The sequence below is a fragment of the Papilio polytes genome, unplaced genomic scaffold, assembly GCF_000836215.1.
Source record: "Papilio polytes unplaced genomic scaffold, Ppol_1.0 DF824135.1, whole genome shotgun sequence".
In the NCBI taxonomy this organism is placed as follows: domain Eukaryota; kingdom Metazoa; phylum Arthropoda; class Insecta; order Lepidoptera; family Papilionidae; genus Papilio; species Papilio polytes.
The window spans coordinates 1,962,418-1,980,036 of NW_013525069.1; the positions used below are offsets into that span (position 1 = coordinate 1,962,418).

The 17,619-nt window shown below is 35.8% G+C and overlaps 1 protein-coding gene across 1 annotated transcript; it reads left to right on the top strand.

Moving 5' to 3' along the window:
- Positions 1 to 267: 267 nt before the first annotated feature.
- On the top strand, positions 268 to 12,396 carry LOC106099336 (oxysterol-binding protein-related protein 1-like). The gene is made up of 14 exons (XM_013277859.1): positions 268 to 737; positions 2,813 to 2,973; positions 3,375 to 3,572; positions 4,052 to 4,196; positions 5,023 to 5,168; positions 6,218 to 6,427; positions 7,055 to 7,169; positions 7,647 to 7,786; positions 8,434 to 8,544; positions 9,107 to 9,199; positions 9,505 to 9,568; positions 10,002 to 10,121; positions 10,595 to 10,748; positions 11,463 to 12,396. The coding sequence occupies exons 1-14, from the start codon at positions 599 to 601 to the stop codon at positions 11,470 to 11,472; spliced, it is 1,806 nt and encodes a 601-aa protein (XP_013133313.1). The 5' UTR covers positions 268 to 598; the 3' UTR covers positions 11,473 to 12,396.
- Positions 12,397 to 17,619: the final 5,223 nt, after the last annotated feature.

Below are 17,619 nucleotides of genomic sequence, written 5' to 3' on the forward strand. Positions count from 1 at the left end.
TATCAGTTGTAGAATAGCAACACTATCAAAAATAGATTTATGATTTTTTCCTTCAAACAGCCACAAAATTGTTTCAGTTTTGAATTTACACGGAATTATGGATCAGGTTAGTACTGTTCAATAAAGTTTAGATTGGTAAAGAAGCATAAAATAAGTATTTAAAATGTTATTCACAATGATTGCAACACACAATTGCAATATTTTAATTCAAAATATTATGGCAAGTTAGCAATAAGTTGTGACATTTTGACAAAAATATGTCATCTGTCGTGCGTAATGTTTATGCAGTGACGCAATTTCAGTTGTGTGAATAATTAAAAATCAGTTAACGCAATAAATAATTTAATGGTATTTCGCCCACTTTGTACGAGTTTAAATTAAGTTATGTACACTATTTTTTTAAATTAGACGAAATGACATCCCCGTCATTTTATTATCAATATTATAAAATTCAATAACATTTAATTTATACCAATTCTTTTGTAATTTTACTAAGTTTTTATTTGTCATTAAGATCTCAATAGTATAAACTTGCAAGCATAAATATTGGAATCTCTGTATTTAAAAAGTAAAAAAGTAAACAAAATACTTGTTAATCATGTCTTCAAAAGCCGATCCTGGCCGAGAAGCTGAAGAATCCCTGTTATATTCAGCCAGACATGGAGAATTATCAGTCGTTAAAGCCTTGCTTGAAGCGAAGAGAGAGGGAAAATTGACATTGGATATTAACTGCAAAGGTATGTTTCTTATGTTTTTATATAATTTCATCCACAAAATTATTGCAAAAATTTTTTTTAAATATTGACAACTAAGCAAGAGTAAGTTTAAAGAAATTGTAAAAGAGTTAATTGTTTGTACACATGTTTACTGGCATATATTCACAGTGTCGAAACATCCATCATCCTCTTCTTATATCAGACATGTATGGTAGGGTTCATCCTCCTTATAAATCTATGTACTGGTATCTTTTTTTTTCAATATAAAGTGGCAAATGAGGAAACTTCCTTTTGAATCCGCCGCCATTCCTATGTGTATTCTCTACCATCAAATTCACTGAACACACAAAAGGGTGGAAGGGAGAAGCGACTAAAATTAGGCTTTGTTATCTCAGTAGTAAGGGAGAGATACCTTCTTGATCATGTGAACTTACACACAGTGCATGGTTTTCTTCCTAATTCTACTATGGGTGTACCTCCACACTCATAAAGTTTTTGGGTCACATGCCATTTTTTCTTCCTCTTACCATCTTAAGCTCACATCTTTTTATTTGTCTACCAATAGTACTACTTGCAGAATCTACTCATTTCATATATTTTACTATTTTCATCCATCTTTAGCCCAACATGTGAAATCATAATATTTTTTGTGGTATGAAACGCAAGGTATAATGGAATTTACAAGTATGTCCAGAATATCCAATAAAAAAACATTTCCAGGGCCAGATTATTAGAATTTATTTTAAAAAGTTATGCAATAATGAAAGTAGTAAGAAACATGCTGGACCCTCATGGTCACAGATACATGGATTAGCATATATTATGTAAAAAATACAGACCATATATGTCTTTATGAACAGAATATATAATAACTGTTGCCCGCGACTTTGTTGACCCAATACTAGGATAATAAAGTAGCCCATAATATGCCAATCTATGTTAGCTACTCTTGAATGAAAGTCCAATCAGACAAACAGACAGACAAATTTTTAAATGTGGTTTTCGTTATTGGCAACGCAAATACATTATCTTCACAAAATCTGAAATTTTTCATTTGATATTACAAACAGACACTTCAATTTATTATATGTATAGATGTGATATTATAATGTAACTTAACACCCTCAAGTTATGAGTCAGCTATTGGAAGTATCAAGTTTATACTTAAAGTTGTTTTAAATTCAATACCATGTCACACTTAACTAAAATGAACTTTACTATGTTGAAATAGAACACATTTTAACTTGTTACATCTAATATTATGTTATGTATTGAAAAAACTTGTTTTAGAGACTTATTACCATATATTACAACTATGAAGTATTTTTAAATATGCATAACCTTGACTTGGCTAGATTTTTTCTTTGTTTTATGATATATTTTTTTTGAGTGGCACAAGTGGCACAAGTAATTCAGATAATTCAAAGAAATATATGTAAATCAGATGTTTGACATTGCCTTTTACCTACAGAGGTTCAGTCTAGTTTGCCATAATTTCATTTCTTACCAGTATATAAATGCGAAAGTTTATATACTTGGATGGATGTTTGTTCCTTTGTATCTACAGAATGGCTCAATGGATCTTGCTGAAATTTGCCATAGATATAGATTATAGTATGGAAGAACATGTACACTACTTATTAAGTATTTTAAATTCTGTGAGGACAGTGTCATGGGCGACAGTCTTCCATACATCTCAGTTGTCACATCTGATTTCATTCCCCATTTATGCATCAATACTATCTTCGGTCTTTTTTTTCATACAAAGTAAGATGGCAAACGAGCAAGCGGCCACCTAAATCTGCCAAAATGGTAAAGCGATTGGTGGGCCCATAGACATCTGCAATTGCAGATGCGTTGCCTACCCTAAATCGACGGAGGAGGAGACGTACATAAAGAGGATATTTCCCCTTCCTATGCGCCTCCTCCAATGTCAAATCCTCTTTCCCATCCAATCCTTTCCTAATAACAAAAGAGTGGAACGGGAATGGGTCTTAAACTGGGCCTTCGGTCTTCTACCTTTATAGGGTTTTAGCTTTTCAATGAAGCCGTTGTAATTTTTTCTATCTGAAGTCTTCTGTACTTTATTATTCCAGGTAAAAGCAGAATTAACTATGGCTGGACACCGCTACATTTGGCTACGTATTTCGCGCACAAGGAAGTTGTGGAGTTGCTGCTTGACAGCGGCGTTAATGTTGACGAAGTTAATGACAACGGCGATACCGCGCTGCATAAAGCTTCTTTCACTGGAAATGAAGTTAGTATACTTGCAATAAGTTTTCAGGATTTAAACAAGTTGACTTATATACTAACTGTTGCTCGCGATTCCACTGAGTCATAATAAAAATATTTAAATATATAGCCTATGTTATACACAAATAAATTACCTTTCTAATTGTCAAATTATTATTAATATTGGCCCAGTTGTTTTTGAGCTGTTCCAAGACATACAAAAATACAAATCTTTCCTCTTTATAATGTTAGTATAAACACTGGGGGCTGTTGCAAACCGATAACCGAGGCTAGACTACGTAGCTATCGTTTTAAATTTTACATTTTTTACTCTATGGACCCATGCTCTAGTCTCATCAAATAACAGTACAATCAAATTATTTAGACTCGATAAATAGATTTAAGTTTAAAAACTCATTTGTACAGGAATTAGTGATTCTCTTACTGAACTACAAAGCGGATGTGAACATAATGAACGGCGAGGGTCAGACGGCGTGTGACGTCAGCAAAACGCACGATGTTCAGCGGCTGCTGGAAGCGGCGCAGAGAGCGGAGCGTGTGGACAAAGAGCGTCGACTCCTCACTGCGGCTAAAGATGGACGGGTAGAGGAGGTCCAGGCATTGGTATTATACTTTTTTAACTTTGTTTCGATTGAAATTATGTACTTATACAAAATGAGTTTCGATGTGATATCGCTTCTAGAATCGATATGTGATATAATGTATGGAATAAATTCTCGACAAGTACTAGACATATCGAAGGTTAGTTCCATTATTTTGGAATTTTAGATCAGCGATTACAGTAATCGAAGGTTACTTTGTCTAAGGGTCAAAGGTGTCAAATTCTATTCATGGCGGCCATGTTGATATTTGACGTCATTCGTCATAATATTAAGATAAAAAAAGTAGCCTATAATATGCCCGTCTATGTCAGCTACCCTTCAGTAAAAGTCCGGTCAAGATCGGCCCAGCCATTTCGAAGATTACCCGGAACAAATGCGGACAGACAGACAGACAAAAAAATTTTTAATGCGATTTTCGTCAGTTTTTTGAGTTTTAGTGTAAATTGTAAATGATAGGTGTTTATATGCGATGTTTTGTAGCTGAGCGGCGTGAGTCCTCCGAACATAAACAGTGTGGACAGCCAGGGCAACTCGGGGCTGCACTGCGCCGCCTACCGCGGACAGGCGCGCGTCGCCGTGCTGCTGCTGCAGAACGGCATCGACACCACCCTCAGGAATAATACCGGTGTGTGCTCGACACAAAACTCCCAATCAATTTAAATACTAGCTTTTACCAGACTGGGTTAATTTATAGTTTTAGTAGTATTGCTGGAAATATATAGTAACCAACATCCGTATATCTAAACTTTCGCATTTATGTTATTAGTACAATACTAACGTTCGCCTTCGACTTCACGTGGTATTAATAAAAACAAAAGTCACCTGTGTGTTCGTTCTTCTACACTACATCTGTGCGCCTAAATTTCATAGACATCATTCGTTTTGGAGGTGAACTCAACAAACATTTATTTATTTATTTAGTTTTATATGTCGCAATTAGAAGAAGAAATCAATTTGAATTTAAGTCATAATTAGAACACGAGCGCCGCCAAGCGAATTTCGAGTTAACTTAGATTATTCTGAAAATAGGGATCATTGCGAGAACATTGTTTGAACGTTATGAGCTTGGTAGATCGATGATATCCTGACTGAGGAGCATTGTGAATGTATTCCTGGCATCCGACTTTACCCATGGCCGCCGAGCCGCATGCTCAAGCCGACATATATATATTCTATACAATTACATTTTTTTTAATTTGTTTATTATAGATTTACGCATAATTTATTTTTAATGTTTGTACGGATCCCTGATGGGTAAAAGCCTGCTCCAACTTTGCCAATAATTTACCCTTCCATTAAGATTTTGCATTTATAATATTAATGAGAAGTAAGAGTTGTAAAATGTACGAAAGAGCACAGAATGTTACTTTCCTTAGTCCTTGAAGTTTGAACTGTGAATAGAATAATCTTTTTCTTTGTGTTTTTGTACAATTGTGCAATGTATTGTGCAGGTCAGCTGGCCATAGACTTAGCGAAGGATGACGAGATGCGCGAGGTGCTGAGCGTGCGGCCGGTGCAGAAGCTGCAGCGCACCGCCGCCAGATTCGAGGGACCCCTGCTCAAGAAGTCCCGCTTCCTCGGCTGGAGACCTGTCTGGGTTGGTACACCCGGAATATGGCACATAGAATCACTTTTTTTTTGTTTTTTACCTAAAATTGTTGATGTATTTCAGAGTTATTTATTTATAACGTTATTGAATCACCATTTTGTTGCATTTATTTATCTGTTGATCCCCGAGTGGATATAGGTCTCCTCCAGATTCTTCTTTTAGAGCATTCCTAGACTAGGTCTCCCGCTACTGTTCTTATGTTATCCACATATCTTTTCTATCTATATATTAATACAAATAAAGCGTAAATATACACTTTTATGTTGTATAAGATTTCAGCAATCACACCATGTTTGAGTTTTTTTTTTAATAAATAGTTCTACACTTGCGACACTTTGTAGGTTATATATTTTCAAACTATTAAACTCAGGAAGTAAATAATCTTACTAATATTATAAATGCGAAAGTTTGGATGGATGGATAGATGGATGGTTGGATGGATGGATGTTTGTTAGCGTTTGTGGCCTAAACGGCTGAACGGATCTCCATGAAATTTGGCACAGGTTCAGAGCATAGTCTGGAAGAACACATAGGCTACTTTTTATCCCTGGAATAGTTACGGTTCCGTGGGATTCATTAATTTAGTTTTTTAATGTTTACTCGATCATTCTGCAACGGATCAACATATCTTATTGAAATTTGGCAGAGATATAAAACAAAGTCTGGAGTACACGTGGGATAAGCTTCATCCTCGAGAAATGTCCGGTTCCCGAGGGATACGTAGCTTTTTGTAATTTTTATAGTTTTTATGTTTTCAATACCACGTGTACGAAGTCGCGGGCAACAGCTCGTACTGTAGAAAACCATAAAGCGTGAATGGGATAATATTTTTTGTCGATGTTGGTGACCACCGTGGGGGTTTTAATCGGTGCTAGTCCAACATCCCGATTTAGGTCCCCACTTAAAAGGGACAACATTAATAGTAATTTGGACATTTGTAATTAAAAAAAAGTAAACAATAAAATATAATATGACACAAAAGCTAGTTTACTATAGTTTAATTTGTGATTTTATTGAATTAGTAAAGTGTGTTCCAGGCGGTGCTGCAACGCGGTGTGTTGATGTACTACGGGTGCCGCGCGGAGGCGGCGCGGGGCGCAGCGCGCGGCGACAAGAAGTACCTGGACGGCGCCCGCCTGGCCGCGCCGCACGCGCAGCCCGCGCTGCTGCTGCTGCACTACAGCGACGGCGACAGCCACCGCCTCGCCGTCGACGCTGCGGAGCCCGACACCCTCGCCGCCAGACAGGTCAGCACTGCCCTAACAGCGTCGCTGTAGGGTCGGCTCTCCCCCTCCAATACCACGACCACACAGAAAACAGTGAAGTGGAAGCATTAACGCGTGCAGTCTGATGAGTTCGAAGGCCTGATTTTAGTCCCTTTCCTTTTCCACCCTTTTTTTAAGAAGAAATGATGGGAAGGAAAAGTTGATTTGACGGCGGAGGAGATACGTAGCAAGGGTAAATGTCTTCTTTATGCGCAATTTCTCCGCCGATTAAGAGTAGACAACGCATCCGCAACAGTCATTGTGTATGGGCAGCGGTCGCTTCGCCATTTAAGGGATTTAGATGGCCGCGTGCTCGTTTTTTATAAGATATTTTTTTATGTTATAAGATGGCAAACCTTATAACATATAAAAGTCTTCACAATTTACCCCTTCAACAAAGTAATCGATTATCGGTATTAAAAACTCAAAAATGTAATTTTATCATTGCTCAAAAATACAGGACCGCCCCCTCGCCCCGCCCCCTAGATTTTTTCCTATAAATTTTAACATTTTGTCGATTCTACTATAGATATGAAAAGTCAAAAGTCATTTTGTGTAGGCGTTTATGATATTTTTCGTGTTTTTATTTAATAGTAATTTATTTCGCAGTCGTGGATAACAGCACTGAACGAGCACATCGCGTACTCCGGGCACTACCTGTGGGCGGGCGCCGGCCCGGAGACCGCCAAGGAGGCCACCGAGGACGATGACTGCAAGCCATTAGGTTAGTCGTACTATTTGTGTCACACTTATTAACAAATATGCACGCAAACTGACGTATACGCACATATTTTTATATATAGATACGAATATGTGGTAGTAAGATTCACACTTGGCCTGTACAAGACAGTATCGTTCAACAACTGGACTGGCATTTAACTGGAATAGTGAACATTAACATTCGCCAGTCAGTTGCCTAGCCTGTGCAACTGTCCAAGTAGCTAAGTATAAACCGCGAAAATAGTATATGTGTAGTTTTTAAAATAATCATAAAATAAATAAGTTTTATAATTTAACATATAAAAAATGAAATATACAACGCCTATATCAACAGTACGTTTCCGGAAGTCATTCACTCAATTACCGACAAAAAGAAAAACTGCATATGACGTATGCAATTCCAAATGTCTTACTTATTCATCCCCTTCGAGTTTAATCCAAATATCAGGCACAAGTATGAACAGCAGTATATGCTTGTCAGGGTCGATGCAGGACGCGCTGACGACCGCCAACAACCGGCTGGCGGTGCTGGAGACGCAGCTGCGCGAGTGCGGCGCCATCGTCGCCGCGCTCGACAACTGCGCCGCGCAAGCCAGCTCGCTGCACCACTCCGCCTACATGGTTCGTCTGCCCTCCACTGTACTGTCCCGTCGGACTTTACCGCAAACATCTTCGACCACATCTTCACCTTCATCTACTGGTCAAGCGCTGGTATTGCAATTTAAAAAAAAACTGTATTTTATCATCAATTCGTTAAACTATCAATTGTCTAAATAAGGCTTCAATAACAAAGGTCATTAGCGTTGGCAGGATTCTACTACTAAATTGGCGGCATTGTAGTTTTTGTCCTTTTCCCGCATTTAGAGTTTCAGAGTTTTTTCAATTTGTTTACCCCCTTAGTTTAATAGTGTGAAGATATGTAGCCTAAAATGTGACGTAAGTGTAGCGCTTTAAAAATAATTATTCACAAATGTACTGTGATTACTGACATCTTACGTATCTAAGAAGCGTGTATATACGCTTTATTATTTTAGTATAGTTTGGAAAAATATATCATGCGGGAGAGAGAGGTAAAAAAAACGCCAATAGCAGTGACGAAGCGAGATTGTTATTAATTCTTAGTCAGAGACTTTCATTGCAGAGACCTTGGATTTTGGCATTTTCAATTGAATGAAATGTAAACAAAGTATATATATTTTTAAATCATGTGAATTAATAAGATATATATAATATAATGGCATAAAAGTAGTATTTATTGTGTTATGCAGCGTTTCCAGCACGCGTGCGGCACTGGCGCGGAGGCACTGAGCTCGCTGAGGCACTGCGCAGCGCTCGTCGCGCAGGCACGCGACCGCGACCAAGCCAGGCTCGCTAGGGAGGTCGGTACTGCGCAGCTGCGCACCAACTGAGCGTTACGCACATTGCACTGCGCAGCTTCGCATCAACTGCGCACTACGCACATTGCACTGCGCAGCTGCGCACCAACTGAGCACTACCCACTTTGTACTGTGCAACTGCGCACCAACGGAGCGCAGTGCGCACTGAGTATACAATGTTTAAATGACGTCAAATTGGACGATTTTTTTATGTATACTTTATTACTATTAAAATATGTCTATGAAGACTTTTTTACATAATTTGATTTAGCGAAATTTAATCATTAAAAAGTTTCTTAAAATTCAATAGCCTAGTTCTAAAACGCAAACGCTCGAAGCAAGAGATAGGTAGATCACTTTTGACTTTATAACTCAGAAACAATGAAATACTTTGTTGTATGACGTCACAACACTCTGGCACCGTTTAAGTCTTACGAAATTCACAATTATTTTATACTGTTTTTTTAGCTGAATGGTTGGTGTCTTATGACAATTTTCTCTGATTATGACAACTAGTAACGTTTTAAAAAAATACATTTATGTTCAGTTTAAATTATGTGTGCAGTTAGAACGTAACCGCGTGCTGGAGGAGGCGCTGGCGGCGCTCGCTCGCACGCACCACGCACTGGAGATGTCCGTCGCTGACGAAATCACTAAGGTAACATTGTAGGCTTCCACTGTCATTTACATAAAAGTGGTTTTCACACGCTACTCTATACGGTATTAAAAAGTAGCCTGTGTGATTCCAGACTACCCTCTACATTTATGATAAATATTATCCATTCAGCAGTTTTGCCTAAACTGATTTTAATAAAAATCCATGTACCCATCAAAACTTTTATATTTATAATATCAGTAAGATTTAGGCCAATGTAACTGTTACTAATTAAGACTAGGGTTTATGTACTTTATAATATACTCTTATTATGGTTATTTTGTAGTAATATTTCATTTAATTTTCAGAGTAAACGAAAAAAAAAGTTATCACAAACCGAATCGAAGGAAAATTTCTTCGACGTATATGACGGTTGGTATTTTTTTTTATTTTTTCGAATTTCAATGTATGCTATGATGTTATTTTATTCTATTTTTCTTTGCACCCTTAAGGGAAAAGGATGGTAGGAAAAGTGGATTTGACGGCGGAGGAGACGCATAGGTAGGGGAAGTATCCTCTTTATGTGCGTCTCCTCCGTCGATTACACATCTACAATTGCGTATATCTGGGCCAACGGCGGATAGGGGGGGATGGGCGGCGGGGGTGGTGGGGAGGGTGGCCATGACCCCTATGACCCCCCCTCCCAGCTTGTTGTTCAACATATATTTACATATTTTGTCAAATTCTTGACTTGACCACGTCTAGATGACCCCTTTCCCCTCGGCGCCAAAGCTGTATCCGCCCTTGATCTGGCCAGTGGTCCGCCATTTCAGTCGCCTCTTTATATAAAAGAAGTAACTTGCAGACTCTGGCGAGGACGACGACACGCTGGTGACGGCGGGGCTGTGCAGTCCGCTGGGCGCGCTCAGCCCCTGGGGCAGCAGCCCCGACCTCGCGCACACGCCCGCCAGCCTCGATAGTGAAGGTATACTGAACGAATCACTGAATGAATTAAATGCGAATGAACTGAACTATAAATGAGTTCTCACTACAATCGATGCGCGGAACACGTGAGTTGAGCATCAATGTCATTCAAAAGGTGACGAAATGACCTATTGAATGACATTGGTGACAAATATAGGTGCAATTCGGAAATAACAACTTAGAATTTGATTTGATCTACAAGCAACTAAGTATTCATGTGTTTGGGTAAAAATTCAAGCGGGAAAGGGACAAGAACTACAAGCTGACACCAACGAAGTGAGGTTGCCATGGTAACGGTAATTGTTTTTCAATGTGAAAGGCCTTCGCTGTCATTTATGCATTTGATCCATGTAGTTTAAAAAAAAAGTAAATAGCGTATGTGTTCTTCCAGACTATGCTTTACATCAATGTCAAATTTCATCGAGATTCGGCCGTTTAGGTTATAAACATCCATACTTTCGCATTTATACACAGATGAGAAGACGGCGACGAACGAGGCAGCGCTGCAGCGCGCGGTGTCCGGCTCCTCGTGGTCGTTCCGCAGCGAGTGCTCGCGCGGCACGCTCGTCTCGCAGGACGGCCACGTGTACCGCAACGCGCGCCCCTACCGCAGCCCCGCCACGCCCAGGTAACGCCCCCCCCCCCGCTGACGTATGACGTCACTGCGCACCACACAGCCACCCCTACCTGTGCTACGTCACTGCACGCTCGAAAGCCAGCCCAGCTGGGGTGACGTCACTGAATACGACACCTAGCCCGGCTAGTGGGACGTAACAGTACGTACGACAGTATGCCCCGTCCACTGACGTGTGACGTCACAGTACTCTTGTACAATCCACAAGAATTGTATGGCACTTTCTTGACATTTTCACGGGTGTCTGCTAATTTTTAGTATTAGCTGTAAGGGAAATCGTTTCAACTTCTTTCGAAATCCTTCATGTTGAAAACTAAATATATGCTATTTTTTCCAAACCGAATTTCGAAATAGTAAAAATGGCGACATTTACCAGTGCAGTTGCCACTCCCTGATTGGTCAAAATGTATTAAGATGCAGCTACCATATAATCCTTGCAAGTGTATACGTCAAATGTGAATGACGTCACAGACGACAAGTTACGTTGTGTGACAGAGATAGCGCTCTACAAAGCCGAAATTTGCGGATTGCTAGCCCTTTTTTTAAATTATACGTTTTTACAAGTAACTAAAGAATTTTGATTTGATTGGATTTCTAAAGATACATGTCCAACAATTTTGTTATTTTTATTTCTCTTACATTTTGTTAAATTATTTGTCTGTTTTATTTTTATTATTTAATTTTTTCTCTTTTTTATTTTTGTTTCAGTTCCGACTAATGTTAACGGGCACAAACCCGAATTAAGCGCAACAAAGGACGCAGCATTTACCTTATTACAGTTAGCACAAATATGTTAATGAAAATTTATTTTTTCCTAATAATTTTATTCATATTTAGATTTCAAAATATACTTGCCATGTTTTTTTTATGATATTTTAACAAATGACTATGTTTAGACTATCGATAGGTATTTCTATCTCTATCGTCTAAATAATTAGTGCATTTAAATGAAAAGGATAGAGTATATAAGACAAACGGAAAAAGAAGATATAGTTTTAAAAATAATTCTAGAGTGGACCATTTTTTAATGCTAGAGGACTTATGCAAAAATAAATTTACACCTTGAAAAAAAGTTATTCAAAATGTTGGCTTGTTCCGTTTATTACTTATTACTTCCTCAATAATAATAATAGTAATAGATGGCCCGAAAAATAGAAAAGTATACGCACTCTACCGGTTACGAAAACGAAAAAAAAAATCTTGTTACCTACCTTGTTAGGTAAACGAAACAAGCCATAAATTTTTTATATGTGCTTCCGTAAATTGACGCTAAGCTAAGTACCGGTATTATGTTGAATTTTGTGACTCACAAAAAAATTTCAACTAAATTTTTACAATCTAATTTTAAATGTTTTTTTTATGTTCAACTAAATTTACTAAAGTTTCAACAGATTGGATATTTTTCCGTCTAAAGTAGGGAAAATCGATGCTAGTTATTTAAAGAATCATTACTGAACATTGATTGAACTAAAAAAAATTGAAATTAGTTTTGGATAGAAAATATGATAGTTCTGGATAAACTAGTTACAATCTTGTACAATATCGGTATAAATTCATTAAAATTTTAGTTGAAAAATCTTCTATCCTTTTTTTCATGCTTTGATATAATAGTTGACACATAGTAAACTAACAAATCTGATAATAATCTCTTAAAGACTTCAAAGGTGATTTTTATTCCAAATATATGACAAAAAGCGATATGTGATTAAAAAAAATAGTTACCAACATATTCGATCTTACGATATTATAGTACAAAAAAAAAATGATATTGAATAGTTAATTTTAGTGATATTTTTAATACAAATTAATTCTTATTAGTTTTCATTAGATTGAAAATGATCATACATTTGATATTAAATTGAAATTATCGTGATTTTAATGAATCTCTTAATTTAATGACAATTATAAACCTAAAATTACAAGTTTAAAAAACTGTCATCCTAAAAATATAGTTTACTAACGACCGAATTCTGAAACGAACTTTTAGCGTTAGCGATTACAATCAAAATTTTAATGGAAATATCGAGTTTTGTTTCAATATTTGGCCGTAAGTAACACGTCTAATCTTTTCTATGCACAAAAATGTATCAACGCACATTGCCTTAAAGGTATACGAAAGAATAACTTTGGGGACCTTTGGGTATTCTGTTACGATTTTCACAATAGAAATAACTAAATCTGATTTATCCAATTAAAGCGTACAAACTCTTCCATATTATATTAATTTAGTTTTTGATACTTTATTTAATTTATTTTTTATAGACACGACAAACAAGCCATTAAAACATTATAACGTCACTTATTTATTTCTACTTATCTGAAGGTATAAGTGAAACTAAGTTGACAGCTTACTCCTTTATTACTATTTAGATGAGCAGCGCCTTCCATCTTTGTATGACATTTAGGGCTCACACCTTTGACTAAACTATCGCACAATTTTTTAGTCGCACTTTGATTCTTATGACCTTATATGGAGAAAACTACTCGGTTTTAGTTCTACTAAACAGTTGGACTGCGAAACAATCGATAATCGTACAACCGTTGTGCGATAGTTTTGTCAAAGGTCTGCACCTGCTCCTAATTTTTTTTTGTCTTAAATCATGTTTTTGAGTTATTTTTCTGTACAATTTCGTTAAATATTAGACTGAACATTTGAATTTGAATTTGACTAGTAGTTTCACATTTGAATGGTTACCCATTTTAATGGTTTTAATGAAAATGTAAGTTTATGTTTTTAACATATATCCTTTTATAATCTCTAGAAATTTAATGAAAAGTATTGATTAGAAATAAATGCTTTATAAAACATGAATGTCAGATTTTGTGATATATTTTTTAAGTGTATTGTTTTCCATGATACTTTGTTTTTATTGATTTACTTAATTTTAGTTCGTAATAAATGTTTATTTTTAATTGTTTTCGTTTTATTTTGATAACACCTTATTATTTAACATTTCATAATCGTGAAAACCTAAGTTTAAGGCCTGTCCCACCAAATTGTAAATTGTCGAATAACAATCCAACGTGTAAAACTTGTAATGGAAATATCTGATTTTGTTCCTGTATCTGACAGTGACATGTATATACCACTAATAGGATTAAGCGGGATGGGGAGGAAAGGGGAGGGGATTAAGAGTTTGCAGTAGGCGTCGAGTAGATTGCCGTAATTCCTCGAGGAATTCATTGATGGATTATATTACAGCTAAAATTGTTTAAATAGTACTAAAACATCATTTACACTGCACTTTTAATTAGCTTTCTTATAATTAGTACCAAATTGGAGGAGAGTTGCCCACTCAATGGTTTAGAGGAAGCCTATGCCAAGAGGCATACTGAAATTAGGGACATTGTAAACTTTATGCATTCTCAACTATAGTTATTTGAATAATTTCAGAATAAAAGGGCTATGTTATTATTTTTATAATTAGTAAGTCCATCTGCATGGAACTCTAAAAATAAAAGTAAGAAGCCCATGTTATCCTAGATTAGCGTTTATCAGTTTTTTTTTTTAAATTTTAACATCCGTCTATCCATGTACACTATTCTATTTGTAATATTAAACAATTTAATTGTTATCCTTAGTTTAATATTTGAGCTGGGAGAACGTCATATTTCTTTAAGTATGTAAGCTAGTGTTACTTTAAGACACATCAAATCAGAGCGTTATCCAAATCAGACGTGTTCGTTATTTCGCTCCTCCCCGCTCCACAACTCATATTGTTGAAATAACCTGGTATTGCTTTCTTGCTTTTTGAATAAACGAAACCGATATTTATAGATATGATATACATGTAAATAGTTGTTTATTTGAACGTAGCACAAAATTTAGGTCAATTCCGAATTACCAATGACATAAAACTACGGATTGCGTCAAAACTCAATCCATACTGAATGATACGTGTGGGAATTACCAGAGTGAGATTGGTTTTTAGGCTTTTATTGTTATTTGTTGGCGTAATGATTACCGTAGAACACAATAATCTGGTTCTATTTTTGTTTTAATGTATTTTAGGTAACATTTTAATCAAACCTTTGACAAACTATAGCACAACTGTTGTGCGATTGTCGATTGTTTCGCAGCCAATTCAACTGTTTAGTTGCACAACTAATAATCGAGTAGTGTAACCTCCATATAAGCGTATAGGAATTAAAGCGCGACGAAACAATTGTGCGATAATTTTGTCAAAGGTGCGCGCTTTAAGACTAGCCAGTAATTGTAGTTTAAAAACATAAATGAAATTTTGTAGCAGTGTTAATTTGAATCTTGTTCTACGGTCTACGGTCTACGAACAAAGCTACACTCTACGACGTAGTTAATGTAGCCTTTTTACTTTATCAAGTGCACTTGTGATCGGTTTCTAGCTTTCAATAATAACGCTTACCTTTCTTCAACAGAGAAAAGTTATTTATAATACATTTTTTACCATTTCATTCTTGTACAACGTGTAAAGATGTACGTTTTTATGTTTACAACTTACCTGAACTCATAGCTTGATATTTTCGTGTTCTCAATCGCTCTACATGCCAATAAAACTTTATGGTTGCATCGATTTGTCTAGACAAGCTCTGTGCTGTAACACGAAAAACCCGATTTCTAGCAAACATATTTTTAGGTCGTAGCTTTTATTGGCCTCGCCATAAAGCTTCGAAATCAAACACCTTTGTCACTTGTCCCGATCGTTAAAATCATGTATCGTTTTTTATTATCGAAGAACATAATAGAGAAATATCGGATCTTTTTCTAGTTGCTTCGTTTTATCGTAATGACTTAAGTCTACAATATAAAAAAATCCTGCATATTTACATTGTAAAACACACTGACCCTTGCTACTAATGCGTTTTGATATAATTTTTTGAAGACTGAGAAATATTTGGTCCTTTGGAGACAGCACAAAATATCATACGTCTTGTCTGACCTTTTTGTTGCACGGAGATGTTTTATTTACTGTTATAAATTTACTCACATGACTTATGTATCTAAGGAAAGTTTACAAATGGCAACGTAATAGTCATTTGTAAAGTGTTAAGCACTTAGAATTTTCCTGCGGCTTTCTTAGGAGGCTTGTTTTTCGCCAGTAGGTACTTGTGATGTGCCGGAATGAGAGGGGCCGTCGCAGTGGGGGCGGGGGATGGTGACACCCTGTCTCGCGATTTTCGCTTGAATATCAGTTGCGCCGCAGTGGTTGCCGCGTTACCTCGTGTCTCGTGTTAATGTATCATTTCACATATGAAATAAAATAGTGAGTGGAATATCCGGTTACGTAATCGATTTTTGTTTTACAGTTCAGGGAAATCATTTTTCTGAAATGAAATTTTCTTACTCGTCTTATTACGAAAAATTATAAGGGATGTGATATAATTATTTGTTAAGTAAAGCTTTCAGCTTAATTCTATTTCCAAATTAAAGTTGGATTATTTGTATATTAAAAAAAACAATATTGTGCTTATTTTTCAAAAAAATGATCTAAAGTAACGTGATTTTAAACTCAAAATTGGTTGCTCTAAATTGTAACTTAATGTTATTTAGTAACCAAAAAGCAAGTATATTACATTTTATTGTTATATACTTACATATTTTTATCAAGTTAAATATAAGTAGAAGGTACATAGAGGATGCGCGTCGGATCACTTAGATGTCGAGCTTAATTGGACCGTAATGGTTACACTCTACCCTGTTGCGGCTGACAAGTTAAACTACCTATGTAGAGACAAACTACATAATGTAATAAATATATAAGTACTCCTTATCTTTTAAAATATCTTTTATATTGTATGAAATTTTCTATTTTAACATATGTTTATCTATACTAATATTATAAAGAGGAAAGATTTGTATTTTTGTATGTATTGAAATAACTTAACAACTGGGCCGATTTTAAAAATTCTTTCACTGTTAAAATGGCAATTTATCTGTGAGTAACATAGGCTATATTTATTATATCACGCGGACGAAGTCACAAGCTAGTAAACAGCTAGTGTTAGTTAAATAGCAACCGCCTAGTTATAGTTCTAGTACGTCCAGAACTTGACATACTGTATATTAGAATGATGATTTAATAAAATAACTTATTTCGAGGTCAAAATATTTAACTTGATAAAGTACTGTTAAGTTTCAGTTAAATTGAGTGGCGATGCAAACACTCTGTTCAAGTAGTTTTCAGTGAGAGTCATCGGGCCGACTGAAGGATCCTTGAGACTTGAATAATTCAATATTTTCAACGTTAAAACCTTTTTATTAGAATAAAACCGCGATAATTCAAAAGCAAACAACTGAATCATATTTCTAGAAAGCTTTTTATACCTATTTTATTTCAATAAAAGAAAAATGTTTAGTTTTGACCTCAAAACAATCAATATTCACAAATCATTAGTCGGCGAACTTCTAGTTCTGTGCTTGATTAATTTCAAGTTATTAAATTTGTTTTTATGACTTTCTTCATGTCAAATTATGAATATTGCATGTTTCTCTTTATTGGCGCAGCTCCAAGCAGGTAGCATTAGGCCCTTCTGTAAAATTGACCTACTTTGCACCGTGTTTTGTTTTTACCGCATTATTTTTTTAATTACACATTTTTTATGACTTTTGATGTATGTGTTTTTTTAATTAATTCTATAATAAACAATTTTCATTTATCAGTAATTAATATATAAAGAATTGTTGTCATTTTTTATATGTCACGAATTTAATGTTATAAAGAAATCCACTGTTGGCACAAACATCTATTTTCATTTGAAATATTGTTTTTTTTATTATTCATTATAGGTATTAAATAACGATTTTATGACTAGTATTAAGTTATTTTATGCATCGTCACGTTAGAGTACTTCAAGTTTGAGTAGAGATTAAGTTCAAAGCTGTTAACAC